Source organism: Entelurus aequoreus, linkage group LG11 (assembly GCF_033978785.1).
Source record: "Entelurus aequoreus isolate RoL-2023_Sb linkage group LG11, RoL_Eaeq_v1.1, whole genome shotgun sequence".
NCBI classification, from domain to species: Eukaryota; Metazoa; Chordata; class Actinopteri; order Syngnathiformes; family Syngnathidae; genus Entelurus; species Entelurus aequoreus.
Window position 1 is genome coordinate 71,829,030 of NC_084741.1, and position 20,898 is coordinate 71,849,927.

Sequence of the window (20,898 nt, forward strand, 5' to 3'; positions counted from 1 at the left end):
ATAGAGCAATGCTATTTGTTAGTTAGCAGTCTACTTCCGGGTTTGTGGAAGATAACGAGACCATATTCGATTCCGAAGTAACGGGGAAATGATTTGATCGTGACACAAAATGTTGACAAAAGGACAAGAAATTCTACAAAAAGGAAGAAAGTAAAGTTAATCCTAGAGGGATGTTATTTGTTTTTGTGAGTTAGCGGGCCATTCCTCATTCACAAAATATAGCGTTAAACGACAGAACTGTACCATTTTTTTTTTGTTCTAGGGAATAGGAAACTGTTCTATCATGATTTAAATGAGGAACAAAGACAACAAAGTGATATAAAAACAAAGATGAAGAACTCATAGAGCTATGCTATTTGTGATTGTTTATCTGTTTGTTACTTAGCAGTCTACTTCCTGGTTCGTAGAAGATAATGAGACTGTATTTGATTCCGAAGTAACAGGGGAAGGATTTCATTGGAACACAAAATGTTGAACAAAATACATTCTTCAAAAAGGAAGAAAGTAAAGTAAATCCTCGAGTGATATTATTAGTGATTGTTTATTTGTTTTTTAGTTAGCAGGCTACGTCCCAGTTCATAGAAAATAGCGTAAAACGACTGAACTGTACCATTTTTTGTTCTAGGGCGGAGGAAATAGTTCTATCCTGACTCAAATGGGGAGCAGAGACAACAAATGTATACAAAGGTGAAGAACTCATAGAGCTATGCTATTTGTGATTGTTTATCCGTTTGTTAGTTAGCAGTCTAATTCCTGGTTCGTGGAAGATAACGAGACCATATTTGATTCCGAAGTAACGGGGGAATGATTTGATCGTGACACAACATTTCGAAAAAAAGACAAGAAATTCTTCAAAAAGTAAGAAAGTAAAGGTAATCCTAGAGGGATTTTTTTTTGTTTTTGTTGAGTTAGCAGGCCATTCCTCGTTAACAAAATATAGCGTTAAACTACAGAACTGTACCTTTTTTTTTTTCTTCTAAGGAATAGGAAACTGTTCTATCATGATTTAAATGAGGAACAGAGACAACAAAGTCAAAGGTGAATAAATTGTAAAGCTATGCTATTTGTGATTGTTTATGTTAGTTAGCAGTCTACTTCCTGGTTCCTGGTTGATCTGTTTTTCAAGTTACCAGCCTACTTACACCATTTGTTGTTATTGGGCGAATTAAATAGTTATTTCAAGAAAAGAACCAAAACATTTGGAAAAACAAAAGTGAAGAAATCATAGAGTTGCGTCTGTTTATCTGTTTGTTAGTTAGTGACCATATCACACCAATTCTCAAATCCCTTCACTGGCTTCTTGTTCCACTCAGATTTGAATACAAAGTCTCCCTACTAACCCACCAGTCCCTCCATGGTAATGCCCCCCTCTACCTCAAAGAACTGCTCACCCCCAAATCCTCCACACCACACCTCCGCTCCGGACAGGCTAACCTCCTCCAACCTCAGAGGACAAAGCTACGAACAATGGGAGACCGGGCTTTCTGCTCCGCCGCTCCCAGTCTGTGGAACGCTCTCCCTGACCACCTGAGGGAAGCACAGACTGTGGATGCTTTGAAAAAAGGCTTAAAAACCCTTCTTTTTTTAAAAAAAAAGCCTTTTTTTTAGATATATGCATACTAGTTCTAGCTATTTGGCTGTCCTAGTTTTCATTTGTATTTATTTTTATTATCTTTTTTTATTTTTTTTAATACACTAGCACTTTGAGGTTGTTTACTCAATGTAAAGTGCTTTTTACAAATAAAATCTATTATTATTATTATTATTGTTGGCACTCTACTTCCTGGTTCATGGAGGATTACGAGACCATATTTGATTCTGGGGTGTTAGGGTAATTGGTTGTGACACAAAATATTGAAAAGAAGAAATATATTCCTCAAAAAGAAAGAAAGTAAGTCCTAGGGCAGATCTCGGCAAATTAAGGCCCGGGAGCCGCACGTGACCCGTTAAGCTTTTCAATCTGGCCCGCCGGACATTCCCAAATAATTGTTTTAGATCTTTAAGATGGGAAGTGTAGCTGCCATTATAATGTGCAGTGATGTTTTCAAATGAGCGTAAGTCTTCAACTATACAAAGTGTCTCAATGGTTGGAATCTGCGCTTTTACATGATATACTAGTGTGGAGGTCTTGCTCCTCCGGGTTCTTCGGACCACCAGTCATCGACATGCCGGGCTCTTCCAGGTTTACAAAAGTGTTTTATTTTACAATAAAACGTGCAAAGTCTTTTGGGTGCTTTTCAGCAGTTGTCTGTCTACCAAGTGAGCACACGAATGGTTTCTCTCCAGTGTCGTCTGTCTCGCTCTCGCTCGTCTTCGCTCTCCACCATCAACCCATCCAACTCTTTCCCGGCTGCTGCCTTTAACAGAGCGACAGGTGAGTAGATAAAAATGTGCCCAGGTGGGCCATCTACGCACCTGTCGCTGATCTCGAAACCGGTCCTGGCACACCCCGCTTTGCTGCAGGTCTGCAGGCCACGCCCCCCTCCCCCCACAACTAGTTACTATGGTAAAATAGATAAACAATAACAAATAACATCCCTCGAGGATTTACTTTACTTTATTCCTTTTTGAAGAATATATTTCTTTCAACATTTTGTGTCACGATCAAATCACTCCCCAGTTACTTCGGAATCAAATATGGTCTCATCTTCCACGAACCAGGAAGTAGACTGCTAACTAATAAACAAATGGACACTCACATATAATATCCCTCGAGGATTTAATTTACTTTCTTCCTTTTTGAAGAATGTATTTCTTTCAACATTTTGCGTCACAATCAAATCATTCCCCCGTTATTTCGGAATCAAATATGGTCTCAAATATGATAATCTAATTGCCGTAATTTCCGGACTATAAGCCGCTACTTTTTCCCCTCGTTCTGGTCCCTGCGGCTTATACAAGGGTGCGGCTTATATACGGCCTGTTCTTCTCCGACACCGACGAAGAGGATTTCGGTGGTTTTAGTACGCAGGAGGAAGACGATGACACAATGATTAAAGACTGACTTTTCATATACCGGTAGGCTGGTTATTTTGATAACGTACAGGCGAGCACTTTGTATTACTTTGCACCGTTGTATTATTTGTACTCTGCACGAATGCTGTTCGCCATGTCAAAGATGTGAAAGTTTGATTGAATGATTGAAAGATTTATAGTTAATAAATGGGACGCTTTGCGTTCCCAAACAGTCATCTCTGTCCCGACAATCCCCTCCGTGGTAGCAGGAACCCCTATATACTACGCTAATTACACATCAAAACCCTGCGGCTTATAGTCGGGTGCGGCTTATATATGGAGCAATCTGTATTTTCCCCTAAATTTAGCTGGTGCGGCTTATAGTCAGGTGCGGCTTATAGTCTGGAAATTACGGTAGTTACTATGGTAATCTAATTAGCTACTATGGTAATCTAAGTCTCAGATTTTTACAAGAAAGTTCTAAAGTTTAGTGATGTATCAGATATATCAGAGGTTTTTTTTAACCCTTTGCGTTCATATTTCGCTGTGTTTGTTGCATTTTCGTTGCGTTTCACTTGATTGTAAAATATGTCGATAGAGAGGGGTTGTGACGGTTTGTTTGATTTGTTGGAAACTTTTATTAGTAGGTTGCACAGTACAGTACATATTCCGTACAATTGACCACTAAATGGTAACACCCCAATACGTTTTTTAACTTGTTTAAGTCGGGGTCCTCGTAAATCATATGTCAATGGTCATATGTTGTCAATATTCAGTGTTTTATCGTTCATAGTTAATATTTTAAATCCAACATTCTTTATTTTCATGTACATTCTCATTCAGTAAAAATGTTTTTTATGGCGGTCTGTCATAATGTTTATAACATTCAATCAGACATTATTGTGAGGTTTTGTATTAGTGTTCCTAAAAACAGATATAACGGGCCCCAGACACATTTTTTTCTGTAAAGTTGGCCCTTTGAGTCAAAATAATTGCCCAGGCCTGGATGCTAATTTGTTGTTGTGTATCTGTTTATTTTTAGTTAGCAGGCTACTTCCTGGTTTATAGGGGATAATAAGACCATGTATATATATATATATATATATATATATATATATATATATATATATATATATATATATATATATATATATATATATATATATATATATATATACAGGGGCGTCACTAGCTTTTAAGGACACGGGGGGCTTAGCCCCCAGGTTTATTTTCAATCTCTGTTCAGTACAACAACAAAGATGAGTTTGCACAGTGACATTTTGTTTACAGCATCAACAAGAAACAATTACTTGCATGATCCTTCAAGATACATACATGAAAGTCATGGCATTAGCCTCTATGTTATTACTTCACAACATAGAGGCTAATGCCACCACTTTCGCTCACAATGCAATAATTGTTTGTTCCCAAATATTTTGAAGTTGCACAGTCTACAGATTACATTTTGGGCACATATGTGACTAAAATAGTTGTAAATTCAAGCCCTGGAAATATTACTTAATTACTTGAATTAAAGTAATATCCGGATCGGGATAATTTGGCTTGTATATAATATATTTATATATATATATATTATGGCAAGCCGTTAAGGAAATTAAATATATATGGAAGTCTGAATAGAAATGAGAAACATTTATATATACTGTAAATAAGAAAGACTTCGTCTGCTGATCTGAAAAAGAGCCAAAGCTGTCAAAGAGCTGAGGGACCATCTTCAAAGTGCAATGCTGAAACAAATAATGCAAACAATCAAATGTAACTTCCAGGGTTTGAGAGTAATGTAGTCCCGTCGTCCCGGGGACGGTAAAAAAAAATGCACGGGACGAAATTAAATGCTCCCCGGGACGATGGCTTTTAACCATTTTTTTTCTTTTTCTTTTTATGTATTTATTCACCTTACATTTTATATTAAATGTCTTGGTTTTTCCACCCTCTGAAAATCCTATGAAATGTTTAACAAGCCATCCTATAATAATACAACAGCTATTAATGTAACACTACAATAAAACAAATATATTTAATGATGTTGTTTTCATTCTTTTAACAATAGGCTAATGTATATTACTGTATATAGATTCTACAAGAAACACAAAACTTAAAAACAAAATTATTTACAATTGCAGACACAAGGTTCTTGTTCTGCAGTGCTGTGTGCTAATGTGCTTCGTACACCTGCAGGACCGCAAACAAGGTCGCAGAGAAAATGCGGACTGGATTTTGAGTGATGTGGGCATTTTCTCTATGAACAAGTGGAATGGATTAGATACCGACGCACTAAAGGGGCTCTCTATCTTACACTATGAAGTGAGGGGAAACTGAGTGAATAATGACATGTTATATGATTATTTATTTAAACTCATATTCGGGCCACTTTATAATGAATATGTCGGCATGTATTTGTAAAAAATTTTATTTTATTTTTTAACACCATATTATTTAGGGGGGGTTAAGAACATTTTAGGGGGGCTTGAGCCCCCCTAAAAATAGGCCTAACAACGCCAATATATATATATATATATATATATATATATATATATATATATATATATATATATATATATATATATATATATATATATATATATATATATATATATATATAAAAAATCCGGGAGCAGAACAATTAATCTTTTTTTTAATGTTAATGTTAATGTTAGCAGGTTACGTCCTGGTTCAGGCAGGTTGACGCCAAAAAACGGACCTGCACCACCTTTCATTCTAGGGCTGAGGAAAGAGTTCTATCACGACTCAAATGTGCAAAGGAGACAATTAATATGTACAAACAAAAGTGAATAAATCATAGAGCTATATCAGCTATGGTTGTTTATCCGTTTATCCAATAGCAGACCACTTCCTAATTCGTGGAATATAACGAGACTGTGTCATATTTGGTTCTGGGGTGTGGAAGGGGGGACTACTTAATCGTGACACACAACGATGAATAAATAAATGCCTTAAAAAGAGAGTATAAGTGTAGAGTAAGAGTATAAAATGTTTTGATACAATTGAGGCATATTGGAATGCAGTACATGGGTCCAACCAGCAGAGGTGCTGTTCATTTATTCCAAACTAATTGTAGCCTGAAGAAGATCATGACGTTAGCTATTGAGATGTTAACTACCGTATTTTCCGGACCATAGGGCGCACCGGATTATAAGGCGCACCGCCAATGAATGGTCTATTTTCGATCTTTTATAAGGCGCACCGGATTATAGGGCGCATTAAAGGGGTCATATTATTATTTATTTATTTTTTCTAAATGTAAAAGACTTCCTTGTGGTCTACATAACATGTAATGGTGGTTCTTTGGTCAAAATGTTGCATAGATGATGTTTTACAGATCATCTTCTCATCCGCCGGAAATGTGTCCCGTGAAAAACCGCCCGACCGGAACTCTCTAATAACTAAAGTTCCTTGGGTGAATAATGTAAACTCACCACACCGGTATGTTTTAGCGCTTTCATGGCAGATATAAGTAAGAACTTTACACTACTTTATAGTATAAATGGCTACAGCGGAGGATGAATTGTCCCATAACAAGAAGATGGAGAAAAAGAAGAAGCTTATCGACTACAGAGGCGGACGCACGCAATTTTTCAGGACTTATGCAGATCCCAAATACAGATCAGCAGGTACCAGAAGGTAAGAAAAGTTGCTTTTGCATATTATTGCGAAACAAAACGGCAGATAATATGTCTTCCCTTATATACACACCACAATGATACTCGTATGTTGAAGCACAGTACAATCCATCAAGCGGTGAGGCTTTATAGCTTACCAAAGTCGTACTAAAACATTTTGATAGCTTTCTGAGCACCGTGTGTAATGTTCTATATTTTTAATGGAACATATAAAGCGTTTCTGTTGCTTACTTGAGTCATATTGCAGTCTACATGTATCTCTTATGTGTGACTGTGGGATGTCCGATTAATGCTTTTTGCCGATATTCCGATATTGTCCAACTCTTTAATTACTGATACCGATATCAACCGATACCGATATCAACCGATATATACAGTCGTGGAATTAACACATTATTATTAGGGATGTCCGATAATATCGGCCTGCCGATATTATCGGCCGATAAATGTGTTAAAATGTAATATCGGAAATTATCGGTATCGTTTTTTTAATTATCTGTATCGTTTTTTTAATTTTATTTTTTTTAATTAAATCAACATAAAAAACACAAGATACACTTGCAATTAGTGCACCAACCCAAAAAACCTCCCTCCCCCCATTTCTTTCTGTTATCAATATTCTGGTTCCTACATTATATATCAATATATATCAATACAGTCCGCAAGGGATACAGTCCGTAAGCACACATGATTGTGCGTGCTGCTGCTCCACTAATAGTACTAACCTTTAACACTTAATTTTACTCATTTTCATTCATTACTAGTTTCTATGTAACTGTTTTTATATTGTTTTACCTTCTTTTTTATGCAAGAAAATGTTTTTAATTTAGTTATCTTATTTTATTATTTTTTTTAAAAAGTACCTTATCTTCACCATACCTGGTTGTCCAAATTAGGCATAATAATGTGTTAATTCCACGACTGCATATATCGGTTGATATCGGTATCGGTTGATATCGGTATCGGTAATTAAAGAGTTGGACAATATCGGAATATCGGATATCGGCAAAAGCCATTATCGGACATCCCTAATTATTATGCCTAATTTGGACAACCAGGTATGGTGAAGATAAGGTACTTTTTAAAAAAAATTGTAAAATAAGATAAATAAATTGAAAACATTTTCTTGAATAAAAAAGAAAGTAAAACAATATAAAAACAGTTACATAGAAACTAGTAATGAATGAAAATGAGTAAAATTAACTGTTAAAGGTTAGTACTATTAGTGGAGCAGCAGCACGCACAATCATGTGTGCTTATGGACTGTATCCCTTGCAGACTGTATTGATATATATTGATATATAATGCTTACGGACTGTATCCCTTGCAGACTGTATTGATATATATTGATATATAATGCTTACGGACTGTATCCCTTGCAGACTGTATTGATATATATTGATATATAATGCTTACGGACTGTATCCCTTGCAGACTGTATTGATATATATTGATATATAATGTAGGAAGCAGAATATTAATAACAGAAAGAAACAACCCTTTTGTGTGAATGAGTGTAAATGGGGGAGGGAGGTTTTTTGGGTTGGTGCACTAATTGTAAGTGTATCTTGTGTTTTTTATGTGGATTTAATAAAAAAAAAATTAAATTAAATAAGAAAAAAAAAACGATGCCGATACCGATAATAAAAAAAACGATACCGATAATTTCCGATATTACATTTTAACGCATTTATCGGCCGATATTCTCGGACATCTCTAGTGGTCACACTTATAATTTCATCATGTACCTGTACCAAATAAAATAGCTTCAAGGTCGGTAAGCAAAACCAGAATTATTCCGTACATTAGGCTCACCGAGTTATAAGGCGCACTGTCGAGTTTTGAGGGAAAAAAAGCATTTTAAGTGCGCCTTATACAGACTTTGTAGTTCGGAAAATTTTTCTCATTAAAAAAAACTAGGGATGTCCGATAATGGCTTTTTGCCGATATCTGATATTCCGATATTGTCCAACTCTTTAATTACCGATACCGATATCAACCGATACCGATATCAACCGATATATGCAGTCGTGGAATTAACACATTATTATGCCTAATTTGGACAACCAGGTATGGTGAAGGTACTTTTTAAAAAAATTAGTAAAATAAGATAAATAAAGTAAAAACATTTTCTTGAATAAAAAAGAAAGTAAAACAATATAAAAACAGTTACATAGAAACTAGTAATGAATGAAAATTAGTCAAATTAACTGTTAAAGGTTAGTACTATTAGTGGAGCAGCAGCACGCACAATCATGTGTGCTTACGGACTGTATCCCTTGCAGACTGTATTGATATATATTGATATATAATGTAGGAAGCAGAATATTAATAACAGAAAGAAACAACCCTTTTGTGTCAATGAGTGTAAATGGGGGAGGGAGGTTTTTTGGGTTGGTGCACTAATTGTAAGTGTATCTTGTATTTTTTAGGTTGATTTAAAAAATAAAAAAAAATAAAAACAAAACAAAAAAAAACGATACAGATAATTTAAAAAAACGATACCGATAATTTCCGATATTACATTTTAACGCATTTATCGGCTGATAATATCGGCATATTATCGGACATCTCTAGTGGTCACACTTATAATTTCATCATGTACCAAATAAAATAGCTTCAAGGTCGGTAAGCAAAACCAGAATTATTCCGTACATTAGGCTCACCGAGTTATAAGGCGCACTGTCGAGTTTTGAGGAATAAAAAGCATTTTAAGTGCGCCTTATACAGACTTTGTAGTCCGGAAAATTTTTCTCATTAAAAAAAACCTAATTGATTGCTGGATGGAAATGAGTTTGATACTTTTAGCATATTCCTGCTAAACAACAACAACAACACAAGAACATCAAAGTAAGCCTTCACACTTTGGCACTTGCTGGAAATATCAAGGAGCTTTTGGCATTTTTTTTGTGCGTGTTTTCAGGTCAACGTTGATGTGTGTGGCGTGGCAGATGCCTACCCCGCGTTCCGTTGAAGAACAGGGTCTGCCGGCGAGGGTTCTGGATAACCACAATCGATCCGTCGTAGTTCTGCAGGCGGCAGGAGATCTGGGCCGTGCCCCCTTCCAAAACGGTGACGTTCTCCGCCTGCACCGCCTGGCAATAAGCTGACAGAGAGAGAGAGAGAGAGAGAGAGAGAAAGTTAACTTTTCAGTCCATTTTCAAAAGTAAACTTTCAAACTAACCGCTCGTCGTTATACAGTGTGAAAGATAAGAGCACAAAAATGACTCAACCATTGCGAACAATGTGTCTTTAGGTCCATTATGATCGTCATTACACTTAAAGCAATTCATCTTTTCTCACACACAAACAAGTGCCTTTTATAGAAGTGCACGCAACACTAATTACTCCCGTAAACAAAGAGAACAACCTGAGCTGTTGCTGTGCAGCCAATTAATTACTCTGTTATCTTAATTGTAACAAAGTCAGCGTAAGTAAAGAGAGGACCTGTGTAATTAAAAATTCACAGCAATTCCAAAGTCATCCGGGCGACGTTGTGCACCAGACAGATTGTCGTCATATTCACGACGCAACGTTCTCCCACACAGTAGAAAATGGTCGTAGAACGGAGGTCATATGGTTGGACGGAACACGTTCGTGGACAGTAAACTATCCTGGGTCACGGGCCAGTGCGTCACAAGTTATATATTATATTAGATATACATACCCCTGGGAGTATGCCTATCCAGTCTACATGTGTTTTGTGGATTTGGAGAAGGCGTATGACCGGCTCCCCCGGGAGATCTTGTGGGAGGTGCTGAGGGAGTACGGAGTGAGGGGAACCCTGCTGAGGCCCATCCAATCTCTGTACAACCAAAGCGAGAGTTGTGTCCGGGTGCTTGGATGTAAGTCGGATCCGTTTCCAGTGGGGGTTGGTCTCCGCCAGGGCTGCGCTCTGTCACCTATCCTGTTTGTGATTTTCATGGACAGGATTTCTAGGCGGAGTTGTGGCCACGGCGGAGAGGGTATACGTCTCGGGGGGCTAATGATGTGGTCCTGATGGCACCTTCGGTTCGTGACCTTCAGCTCTCACTGGATCGGTTCGCAGCCGAGTGTTCAGCGGCTGGAATGAGGATCAGCATCTCCAAATCTGAGGCCATGGTTCTCAGCAGGAAACCGGTGGTTTGTACAGTCCGGGTAGGGGACAGGACTCTGTCCCAGGTGGAGGAGTTTAAGTATCTCGGGGTATTGTTCACGAGTGAGGGAAAGATGGAGAAGGAAATCAGCCGGAGAATCGGAGCAGCTGGGGCAGTATTGCAGTCTCTCTGCCGCACTGTTGTGACCAAACCAGAGCTGAGCCAGAAGGCAAAGCTCTCGTTCTACCGAGCTATCTACATTCCTACTCTCACCTATGGTCATGAAGTGTGGGTCATGACCGAAAGAAGAAGATCGCGGATACAAGCGGCCGAAATGAGTTTCCTCAGAAGGGTGGCTGGCATCTCCCTTAGAGATAGGGTGAGAAGTTCAGTCACCCGAGAGAGGCTTGGAGTAGAGCCGCTGCTCCTTCGCTTGGAAAGGAGCCAGCTTAGGTGGTTCGGGCATCTCGTGCGGATGCCTCACCAGCGTCTCCCTAGGGAGGTCCTCGTTGGAAAGGAGCCAGCTTAGGTGGTTCGGGCATCTCGTGCGGATGCCTCACCAGCGTCTCCCTAGGGAGGTCCTCGTTGGAAAGGAGCCAGCTTAGGTGGTTCGGGCATCTCGTGCGGATGCCTCACCAGCGTCTCCCTAGGGAGGTCCTCGTTGGAAAGGAGCCAGCTTAGGTGGTTCGGGCATCTCGTGCGGATGCCTCACGAGCGTCTCCCTAGGGAGGTCCTCGTTGGAAAGGAGCCAGCTTAGGTGGTTCGGGCATCTCGTGCAGATGCCTCACAAGCGTCTCCCTAGGGAGGTCCTCGTTGGAAAGGAGCCAGCTTAGGTGGTTCGGGCATCTCGTGCGGATGCCTCACGAGCGTCTCCCTAGGGAGGTCCTCGTTGGAAAGGAGCCAGCTTAGGTGGTTCGGGCATCTCGTGCGGATGCCTCACCAGCGTCTCCCTAGGGAGGTCCTCGTTGGAAAGGAGCCAGCTTAGGTGGTTCGGGCATCTCGTGCGGATGCCTCACCAGCGTCTCCCTAGGGAGGTCCTCGTTGGAAAGGAGCCAGCTTAGGTGGTTCGGGCATCTCGTGCGGATGCCTCACCAGCGTCTCCCTAGGGAGGTCCTCGTTGGAAAGGAGCCAGCTTAGGTGGTTCGGGCATCTCGTGCGGATGCCTCACGGGCGTCTCCCTAGGGAGGTCCTCGTTGCACGTCCCACTGGGAGGAGGCCCCGCGGCAGGCCAAGGACCAGATGGGGGGATTACATCTCCTCTCTGGCCTGGGAACGCTTCGGGATTCCCCAGGAGGAAGTCGCAAATGTTGATCTGGAGAGGGAAGTCTGGGGGTCTCTGCTGGAGCTGTTGTCCCCGCGACCCCATTCCGGATAAGCGGTTGAAGATGGATGGATGTCCATGGTAACGTTGCTTGGATGGCAACATATGTTGCTCCAAAAGCTGTATGTACCTTTCAGCATTAATGGCGCCTTCACAGATGTGTAAGTTACCCATGTCTTGGGCACTAATACACCCCCATACCATCACAGATGCTAGCTTTTACACTTTGCGCCTATATCAATCCGGATGGTTCTTTTCCTCTTTGGTCCGGAGGACACGACGTCCACAGTTTCCAAAAACAATTTGAAATGTGGACTCGTCAGACCACAGAACACTTTTCCACTTTGTATCAGTCCATCTTAGATGAGCTCAGGCCCAGCGAAGCCGACGGCGTTTCTGGGTGTTGTTGATAAACGGTTTTCGCCTTGCATAGGAGAGTTTTAACTTGCACTTACAGATGAAGCGAAAAACTGTAGTTACTGACAGTGGGTTTCTGAAGTGTTCCTGAGCCCATGTGGTGATGTCCTTTACGCACTGATGTGGGTTTTTAATGCAGTACCGCCTGAGGGGTTTGCAAGTCACGGGCATTGCCGCTTACGTGCAGTGATTTCTCCAGATTATCTGAACCTTTTGATGATATTACAGACTGTAGATGGTGAAATTCCTTGCAATAGCTGGTTGAGAAATGTTGTTCTTAAACTGTTGGACAATTCGCTCACGTATTTGTTCAAAAAGTGCTGACCCTCACCCCGTCTTTGTTTGTGAACGACTGAGCATTTCATGGCAGCTGTTTTTACACCCAATCATGGCACCCACCTGTTCCCAATTAGCCCGTTCACCTGTGGGATGTTCCAAATAAGTGTTTGATGAGCATTCCTCAACTTTATCAGTCTTTTTTGAAGCATGTTGCAGGCATCAAATTCCAAATGAGCTAACATTTGCCAAAAAATCACAAGGTTTACCAGTTTGAACGTTAAGCATCTTGTCTTTGCATTCTATTCAATTGAATATAGGTTGAAAATGAATTTGCAAATCATTGTATTCTATTTTTATTTACCATTTACACAACGTGGTTTTAGGGTTTGTATATTATGTTAGTATAAATACAGTAAGTGGTGTCCACACAAAATGAAGGCCCCACAAAGATAGGAAGACGAGTGCACACGCACCACACACAGATCGTCCATCGCCCAAATAAACCAGCCCGACCCAAAAGTCCCAAATATATCCCAAATGAGGCCCCGTCGGGTGTCTCTTTGATGTCACCAGTCGCGTAATGAGGACACCGATTAATTACGTTTGATCAGAGCGCCCACCATGTTGCACGACAACCCCTTCCCCCCGCGACGTACCGGACGCCGAGCACCGCAGTTTGACTTCAAATGATGCAGTAATCAGTTATGCACGCCATTGAAAATGTTCCATATGCTAAGTACGGCTTTATAAAAGCCGACGTATGCAGTATGTGAACGCCATAAATAGACGGGGGCGCTATGGTAAAGAGTAGCTGGCTTGATGCTTCAGCTAACATACGTACAATACATACATACATACATACATACATTTGAATGACAATAAAGGAAGTCAAAGTCTAAATGAGACTCAAAATGTGAGAAGAAAACAAGATATAGCAACTGTCAGCACAATTATCATAATCAGCTCCTTTTCAAATGTTACCAAAAAAAATGAGAATTTATTATGAAACAATTAACATTTATTAACACACAGAAAAGTACTGAAGATTGGTACTGTCGAGTACCGGTATCGATTCCCAGGTAACGGGAATTGGTACCGTATCAGTTCAAATGGGAACGTTAGCCCATTCTATGGATGTATTTAAGTATGCATATGAATATGTATACATATATTGTTTAAAATGTAACTTTTTTGAAAAGGGAAAACAAAATATATTTAATTGGATAGCTACGGTACCATATGTATATTTGTATTCAATTTCTACTTGTAATTGTAGTATAATTTGTTATATGTTTTGTTTCAACTTTTTAATGATAACATTCCTTAGATTTTTGTATCTCCATTCTATCCATTTAAAAAAAATAAAAAAAATAATATTTATTTTTCTCAATAGTTTGGAGATTTGTGGGGGGAAATGCAGACCAATTAACTACCATAAAACTTACAGTGCAGGCCAAAAGTTTGGACACACCTTGTGTTTTCTTTATTTTCATGACTATTTATCAATCAATCAATCAATCAATGTTTATTTATACAGCCCTAAATCACAAGTGTCTCAAAGGGCATTGTAGATTGTCACTGAAGGCATCAAAACTATGAACTAAGTTATGTACTTAACAAAAAAAGGTAAAATAACTGAAAACATGTTTTATATTCTTGTTTCTTCAAAATAGCCACCCTTTTAGATTGTCACTGAAGGCATCAAAACTATGAACTAAGTTATGTACTTAACAAAAAAAGGTAAAATAACTGAAAACATGTTTTATATTCTTGTTTCTTCAAAATAGCCACCCTTTTAGATTGTTACTGAAGGCATCAAAACTATGAACTAAGTTATGTACTTAACAAAAAAAGGTAAAATAACTGAAAACATGTTTTATATTCTTGTTTCTTCAAAATAGCCACCCTTTTAGATTGTCACTGAAGGCATCAAAACTATGAACTAAGTTACGTACTTAACAAAAAAAGGTAAAATAAATGAAAACATGTTTTATATTCTTGTTTCTTCAAAATAGCCACCCTTTTAGATTGTCACTGAAGGCATCAAAACTATGAACTAAGTTATGTACTTAACAAAAAAAGGTAAAATAACTGAAAACATGTTTTATATTCTTGTTTCTTCAAAATAGCCACCCTTTTAGATTGTCACTGAAGGCATCAAAACTATGAACTAAGTTATGTACTTAACAAAAAAAGGTAAAATAACTGAAAACATGTTTTATATTCTAGTTTCTTCAAAATAGCCACCCTTTGCTCTGATTATTGCGCACTCTTGGCATTCTCTCGATGAGCTTCAAGAGGTAGTCACCTCAAAGGGTTTTCACTTCACAGGTGTCATAGTTTTGAACATGTTTTCAGTTATTTCACCATTTTTTGTTAAAATGAATCCCATGGAGAGAATGCCAAGAGTGTGCAAAGCAGTGATCAGAGCAAAGGGTGGCTATTTTGAAGAAACTAGAATATAAAACATGTTTTCAGTTATTTCATCTTTGTTTTTGTTAAGTACATAACTTAGTTCATAGTTTTGATGCCTTCAGTGACAATCTACAATGTAAATAGTCATGAAAATAAAGAAAACGCATTGAAATGAGAAGGTGTGTCCAAACTTTTGGCCTGTACTGTATGTTGTTAAAAATGTGTGCTATTTTATTCTAAAATGCATAACTGTTTTGAAAATGGAAAACAAAATACATTTAATTGGATAGTTACATTACCATATGTATATTTTTTATTCAAGTTATACTTTTTAATTGTATTTCAATTTGGTATATGTTTTGTATTAACTGTTGAATGAGAAAATTCCTTAGATTTTTGTACCTTCACTCTATCTATCTATTTTTTGTAAAAAAATTTTTATTATTAATATATTTATTTTTATTAACAGTTTGGAGATCTGTGGGTAAAAATGCAGACCAATAAACCACCACAAAACGTACATATTAATTTTTTTATAAATATATTTTTATGTTTCGGGGTGAAAAATGCAAAAAAAAAACTGGGAGAAAAAAAAAATCATACCAAATTTGCATGTGTATTTAATTTCTTACCCCTTCCTGTTAAAAAAAAAAAATGGAGATATATGTTCTTCCCAGGACAGCAACAAATACGTATTAACCCCTTGTGTAATGTTCATATTGTTGTTACTCAGCCAGCGTTTGTGGGTCTGATGGACCCGTTGCATTTTGTGGCTTTTAATGCCTCACAATCAAACACTTTCATGTTAAAATTCTGAACAGATGTTTACCTTATCCTAATAAACATCTGTTTACCTTATCCTAATAAACATCTGTTCAGAATTTTAACATGAAAGTGTTTGATTTTGAGGCATTAAAAGCCACAAAATGCAACGGGTCCATCAGACCCACAAATGCTGGCTGAGTAACAACAGTATGAACGTTGCATGGAAAATTTCTCTGCCAGATTCTTCTTATGTGTTTCTGCACTTGCGGTTCCCACACAAGGTTGCAACATTGTTTGTCAACACTGTCTGCTCTCATTTTCTCGCACATTTGACCCTCTGATGTTCTGTGTACCTACACTCTGCCCTCCTCCTGTCTAGGCCTGCTGTGTGTGTGTCTGTGGGTGGGTGCGTGTGGTACACAGAACATCAATCTCCACACTTCTATTATCCCCGGGTCCAGTAGACCCGGACATCTTATATGTAATAGAAATGTGTTTGGGGGGGTGTATGGTGCGTGGTTATTAAATATGTATTCTGATATATGTTCTTCACAGAAAATGAGCCAAATTCAGTGAGTCTCAGTTTGAAAAATTAATTATTTGTATCATTTTTCTTTTAATAACACATGAAAACGGGTCCCACAGACCCGAATACCACACAAGGGTTAATGTATGATTTATTACAACAACTAGCACATATATTATTCATACATCTCTTGCTTATGGCGTAGATACACTACCGTTCAAAAATTTGGGGTCACCCGAACAATTTTGTGGAATAGCCTTCATTTCTAAGAACAAGAATAGACTGTCGAGTTTCAGATGAAAGTTCTCTTTTTCTGGCCATTTTGAGCGTTTAATTGACCCCACAAATGTGATGCTCCAGAAACTCAATCTGCTCAAAGGAAGGTTTTGTAGCTTCTGTAACGAGCTAAAGTGTTTTCAGATGTGTGAACATGATTGCACAAGGGTTTTCTAATCATCAATTAGCCTTCTGAGCCAATGAGCAAACACATTGTACCATTAGAACACTGGAGTGATAGTTGCTGGAAATGGGCCTCTATACACCTATGTAGATATTGCACCAAAAAGCAGACATTTGCAGCTAGAATAGTCATTTACCACATTAGCAATGTATAGAGTGTATTTCTTTCAAGTTAAGACTAGTTTAAAGTTATCTTCATTGAAAAGTACAGTGCTTTTCCTTCAAAAATAAGGACATTTACATGTGACCCCAAACTTTTGAACGGTAGTGTATGTACATATTTTCATGTATTGAACAGTAATTCAGTAATTAGAATAAATAAATACAATTTATCCATTATTACCAACACCGTATCAATAGATCATGATTACATTTGATACATTGTAGTTTCATATAAAAATATATATTTTTTATACTTATCGGTCATATTTTATAGGAGAGGCTTTTTCCTGTTCTCTTCGTCCAACTTCATGTCTTCTGCCTGATTTTAATCTTTTTTTATGTAATAAAACTACACAAAATATTAATTTTAAGAAGGCAAACCGAGGGAGACATCCCAGATATTGAACTCCGAGAAAGATAAAGACACGCAGGAACAAAGAACCGAATCTTGACAAAGGCCACTAATTGTAGTCATTACCGAGCCCATTCTCCTCATCAATATTGTGATTCATATCTGGAGCCGTCACGACCTGCCATCACTGTCGCAATTATTTTCCTAATGGCTGTTATTATTCATCGCCCTGGGAACTGGATTTTGGGGCCGCCATTGTTTTTAAACGGCATCCTGCAGCCTGACAAGTTCAAGAAAGCGTCGCCTGTTCTCTTGATTAGTGGACTTGTCACGACTGAGACAGGAGGTCTTCAAGTGGGAGACTAACTGCTCCACCCACAGAACTGTACCAGACCGCTTTATGCACAGTACGAGTCAGCCTTGACCATTTATGTCAAGTTTTTGTGTGTGGCTTGTACGGAGCTTTACCCTTCAATGTGGGGTCTACATGTCATAATACAGTGTTTCTCAAAGTGTGGGGCGCGCCCCACTGGTGGGGAATAGAGACATGACAGGTGGGGCGCGAGGAACAGGAGGAAATGTCACTTTAAATAAAAAATGTTTAAATTATATTCTTAGATTTTTTTTTTACTATGCTTTCATTTTCTATACTCACTGTAAATCACTTTGTGATTCTGTCTGTGAAATCCGCTATATAAATAAATGTAAATTACTTATTTTTCCTGTAGGCTTTAAATTTCTAGGTAGGAGCGAAAGTTTGACAGACATAGAACAGTAACTATTGGGGGCGGGGCTAAGCGGAACAAACTTTCACGCGGATGGGTAGCAGGCTAATCAATATCCACTCATCGGGCAGAGAGCTGTGTCCATTCTTCTCCCCTTTGCCACATCTTATCTGTGTGAGATAGGCTTTTCAGCTGTTGCTTCACTCAAAACGAAGTACAGGTCTCAGCTGAACGTCATTGAGCATGACTTAAGAGTGGCAGTGTCAAGCCTGCAACCCCGATTTGAAAAGCTGTGCAGTGCAAAACAGGCTCATTGCAGCCACTAATGCTGGAGTACTGTAAAACTCATGTTCACTTGCCCTGTCTTGCCAAATGCATAGCTCCTCCTTTTTTTTTTTTTGCAAAGATTGCAAAGTGGCACTTTTATTCTATTTATTATTAAACTTGATGCAAGTTATTTGAATTATTATTGAACTTGATGCAAGTTATAACACTTTTATTTGATTTATTATTGAACGTGATGCAAGTTATAACACTTTTATTTGATTTATTATTGAACTTGATGCAAGTTATAACACTTTTTTTGATTTATTATTGAACTTGATGCAAGTTATAACACTTTTGTTTTATTTATTATTGAACTTGATGCAAGTTATTTTATTTATTATTGAACTTGATGCAAGTTAACTTGCATCAAGTTCAATAATAAATAAAATAACTGTGCAGCTGTGGTATAATTATACCACAGTTGCACAGTTATTTTATTTATTATTGAACTTGATGTTACTTTATGTTATTGAGTTTGAATGTATACAACTTGATGTTACTTGATGTTCAATAAATTTGAAAATATTAAGCTTGGCATTAGCGTTCTATTGGGGCGATGGGGGCAGGTGGGGCTTGAAAACTCCCGCTTGTCCAAAGTGGGGGATGACAAAAAAAGTTTGAGAACCACTGTCATAATATGACCTGATATCATTCTTTTAAAATGGTGAGGCACTGACCTCTCTTTTGGAAAATATTGCAATTTATTTGGAAAAATATGCCGAAAAAAATCCCAAGTTTCAACTAGAAACCGAATTTAAGAACATAAAGATCCTGGCTGCTAAGTGCAGGGGTCCCCAAAATACGGCCCGTGGGCCGGATACGGCTCCCCAGGGTCCAAAATTCGGCCCGCGGGAAGTCCCAAGTTTTTTTTGGTTTTTTTTTTGTTTGTTTTTTTTAAATTTGTCCTTACTAGTCCATTTTCTACCGTCTCCTAGCCACTCAGGCAAATCATATTGTCTAAAAATGCATTTTTACCATCGATAACGTGACATGCAGCAAGTGCGCTCTTTAAGTCAATTAATGCGCAAGGAATACATATGTATGAATACATATATATATATACATATATATATATATATATATATATATATATATATATATATATATATATATATATATATATATATATATATATATATATATATATATATATATATATATATATACATATATATATATATATATATATATATATATATATATATATATATATATATATATATATATATATATGCTGCTGGAATTGTAATTTTCCTGAGACTCTCCTGAAGGAATCAATAAAGTACTATCTATCTATCTATCTATCTATCTATCTATCTATCTATCTATCTATCTATCTATCTATCTATCTATCTATCTATCTATCTATCTATCTATCTATCTATCTATCTATCTATCTATCTATATATATATATATATATACATATATATATATATATATATATATATATATATATATATATATATATATATATATATATATATATATATATATATATATATTGTTGCGTTTGACCAGATGTTCCTCCAAGTGGGATGTAAAACGCTGGTCAGTCCCAAGTTCCTTAGATGACATATAAACTGACTCAGAGGTACCACCCAGCACAGTATAGGTATTTTGTAATTTATTGTCAAATATTTGAGAATAGAGACCAGCCTCGAACAACACATCCAAATGCGTAGCCCAAGTTGATCTGGCATTCCAAAGGAAAAAGCCACTCTTTTCACACAAAGAAAGCCCCCATCTCCCCCCCCTCTCAACACTGATAAGAAGAGAGACTTGGGGGTTGTGTTCACATTCCTGATGGTTTACGACCCTGTCGTAAACCCTGTCGTAAACCTGGAAAAATATGAGCTGATTCAAACATGATTATGAATAAAGAAATAGCTCTTAAACATATGCATTATCCACAATATATATATATATATATATATATATATATATATATATATATATATATATATATATATATATATATATATATATATATATATATATATATATATATATATATATATATATATATATATATATATATATATATATATATATACAGGTTTTGGAGCAACATATGTTGCCATCCAAGCAACGTTATCATGGACGCCCCTGCTTATTTCAGCAAGAAAATGCCAAGCCACGTGTTACAACAGCGGAGCGCCATAGTAAAAGAGTGCAGTATTAATTAAATATACCATATCAGAATGACTGAAAAACAGCGCAATCCGCTGAACCATTTATATATTAAGAAAAACACTTAGCAGCAGTGACAAACCCAGCTGAGTCGACACAGGCGGAAGACCGGACGGAAAATGCTAGCAGGGAGCTCGGAAGTGAGAACTGAGGGCACAATAATGTAGCTGGCGGCACACGACGGCAGGGCGGCGGCGGCGGCGTGAAATATAAGCTCCGACGTGACGCACGCTGGCGTCTGTAAAAAGCAGCTGGCACAGCACTTT

The 20,898-nt window shown here is 37.8% G+C and overlaps 1 protein-coding gene across 2 annotated transcripts in view; it reads right to left on the reverse strand.

The window, feature by feature from the left end:
- LOC133660446 (cell adhesion molecule 4-like) overlaps nt 1-20,898 on the reverse strand; it is a 534,597-nt gene that overhangs the window by 45,479 nt on the left and 468,220 nt on the right. For both annotated transcript variants that reach the window (XM_062063951.1, XM_062063950.1), the window contains exon 2: nt 9,577-9,723. In XM_062063951.1, the coding sequence (XP_061919935.1) occupies nt 9,577-9,723 (147 nt within the window). The remainder of the gene's footprint in view (nt 1-9,576; nt 9,724-20,898) is intronic.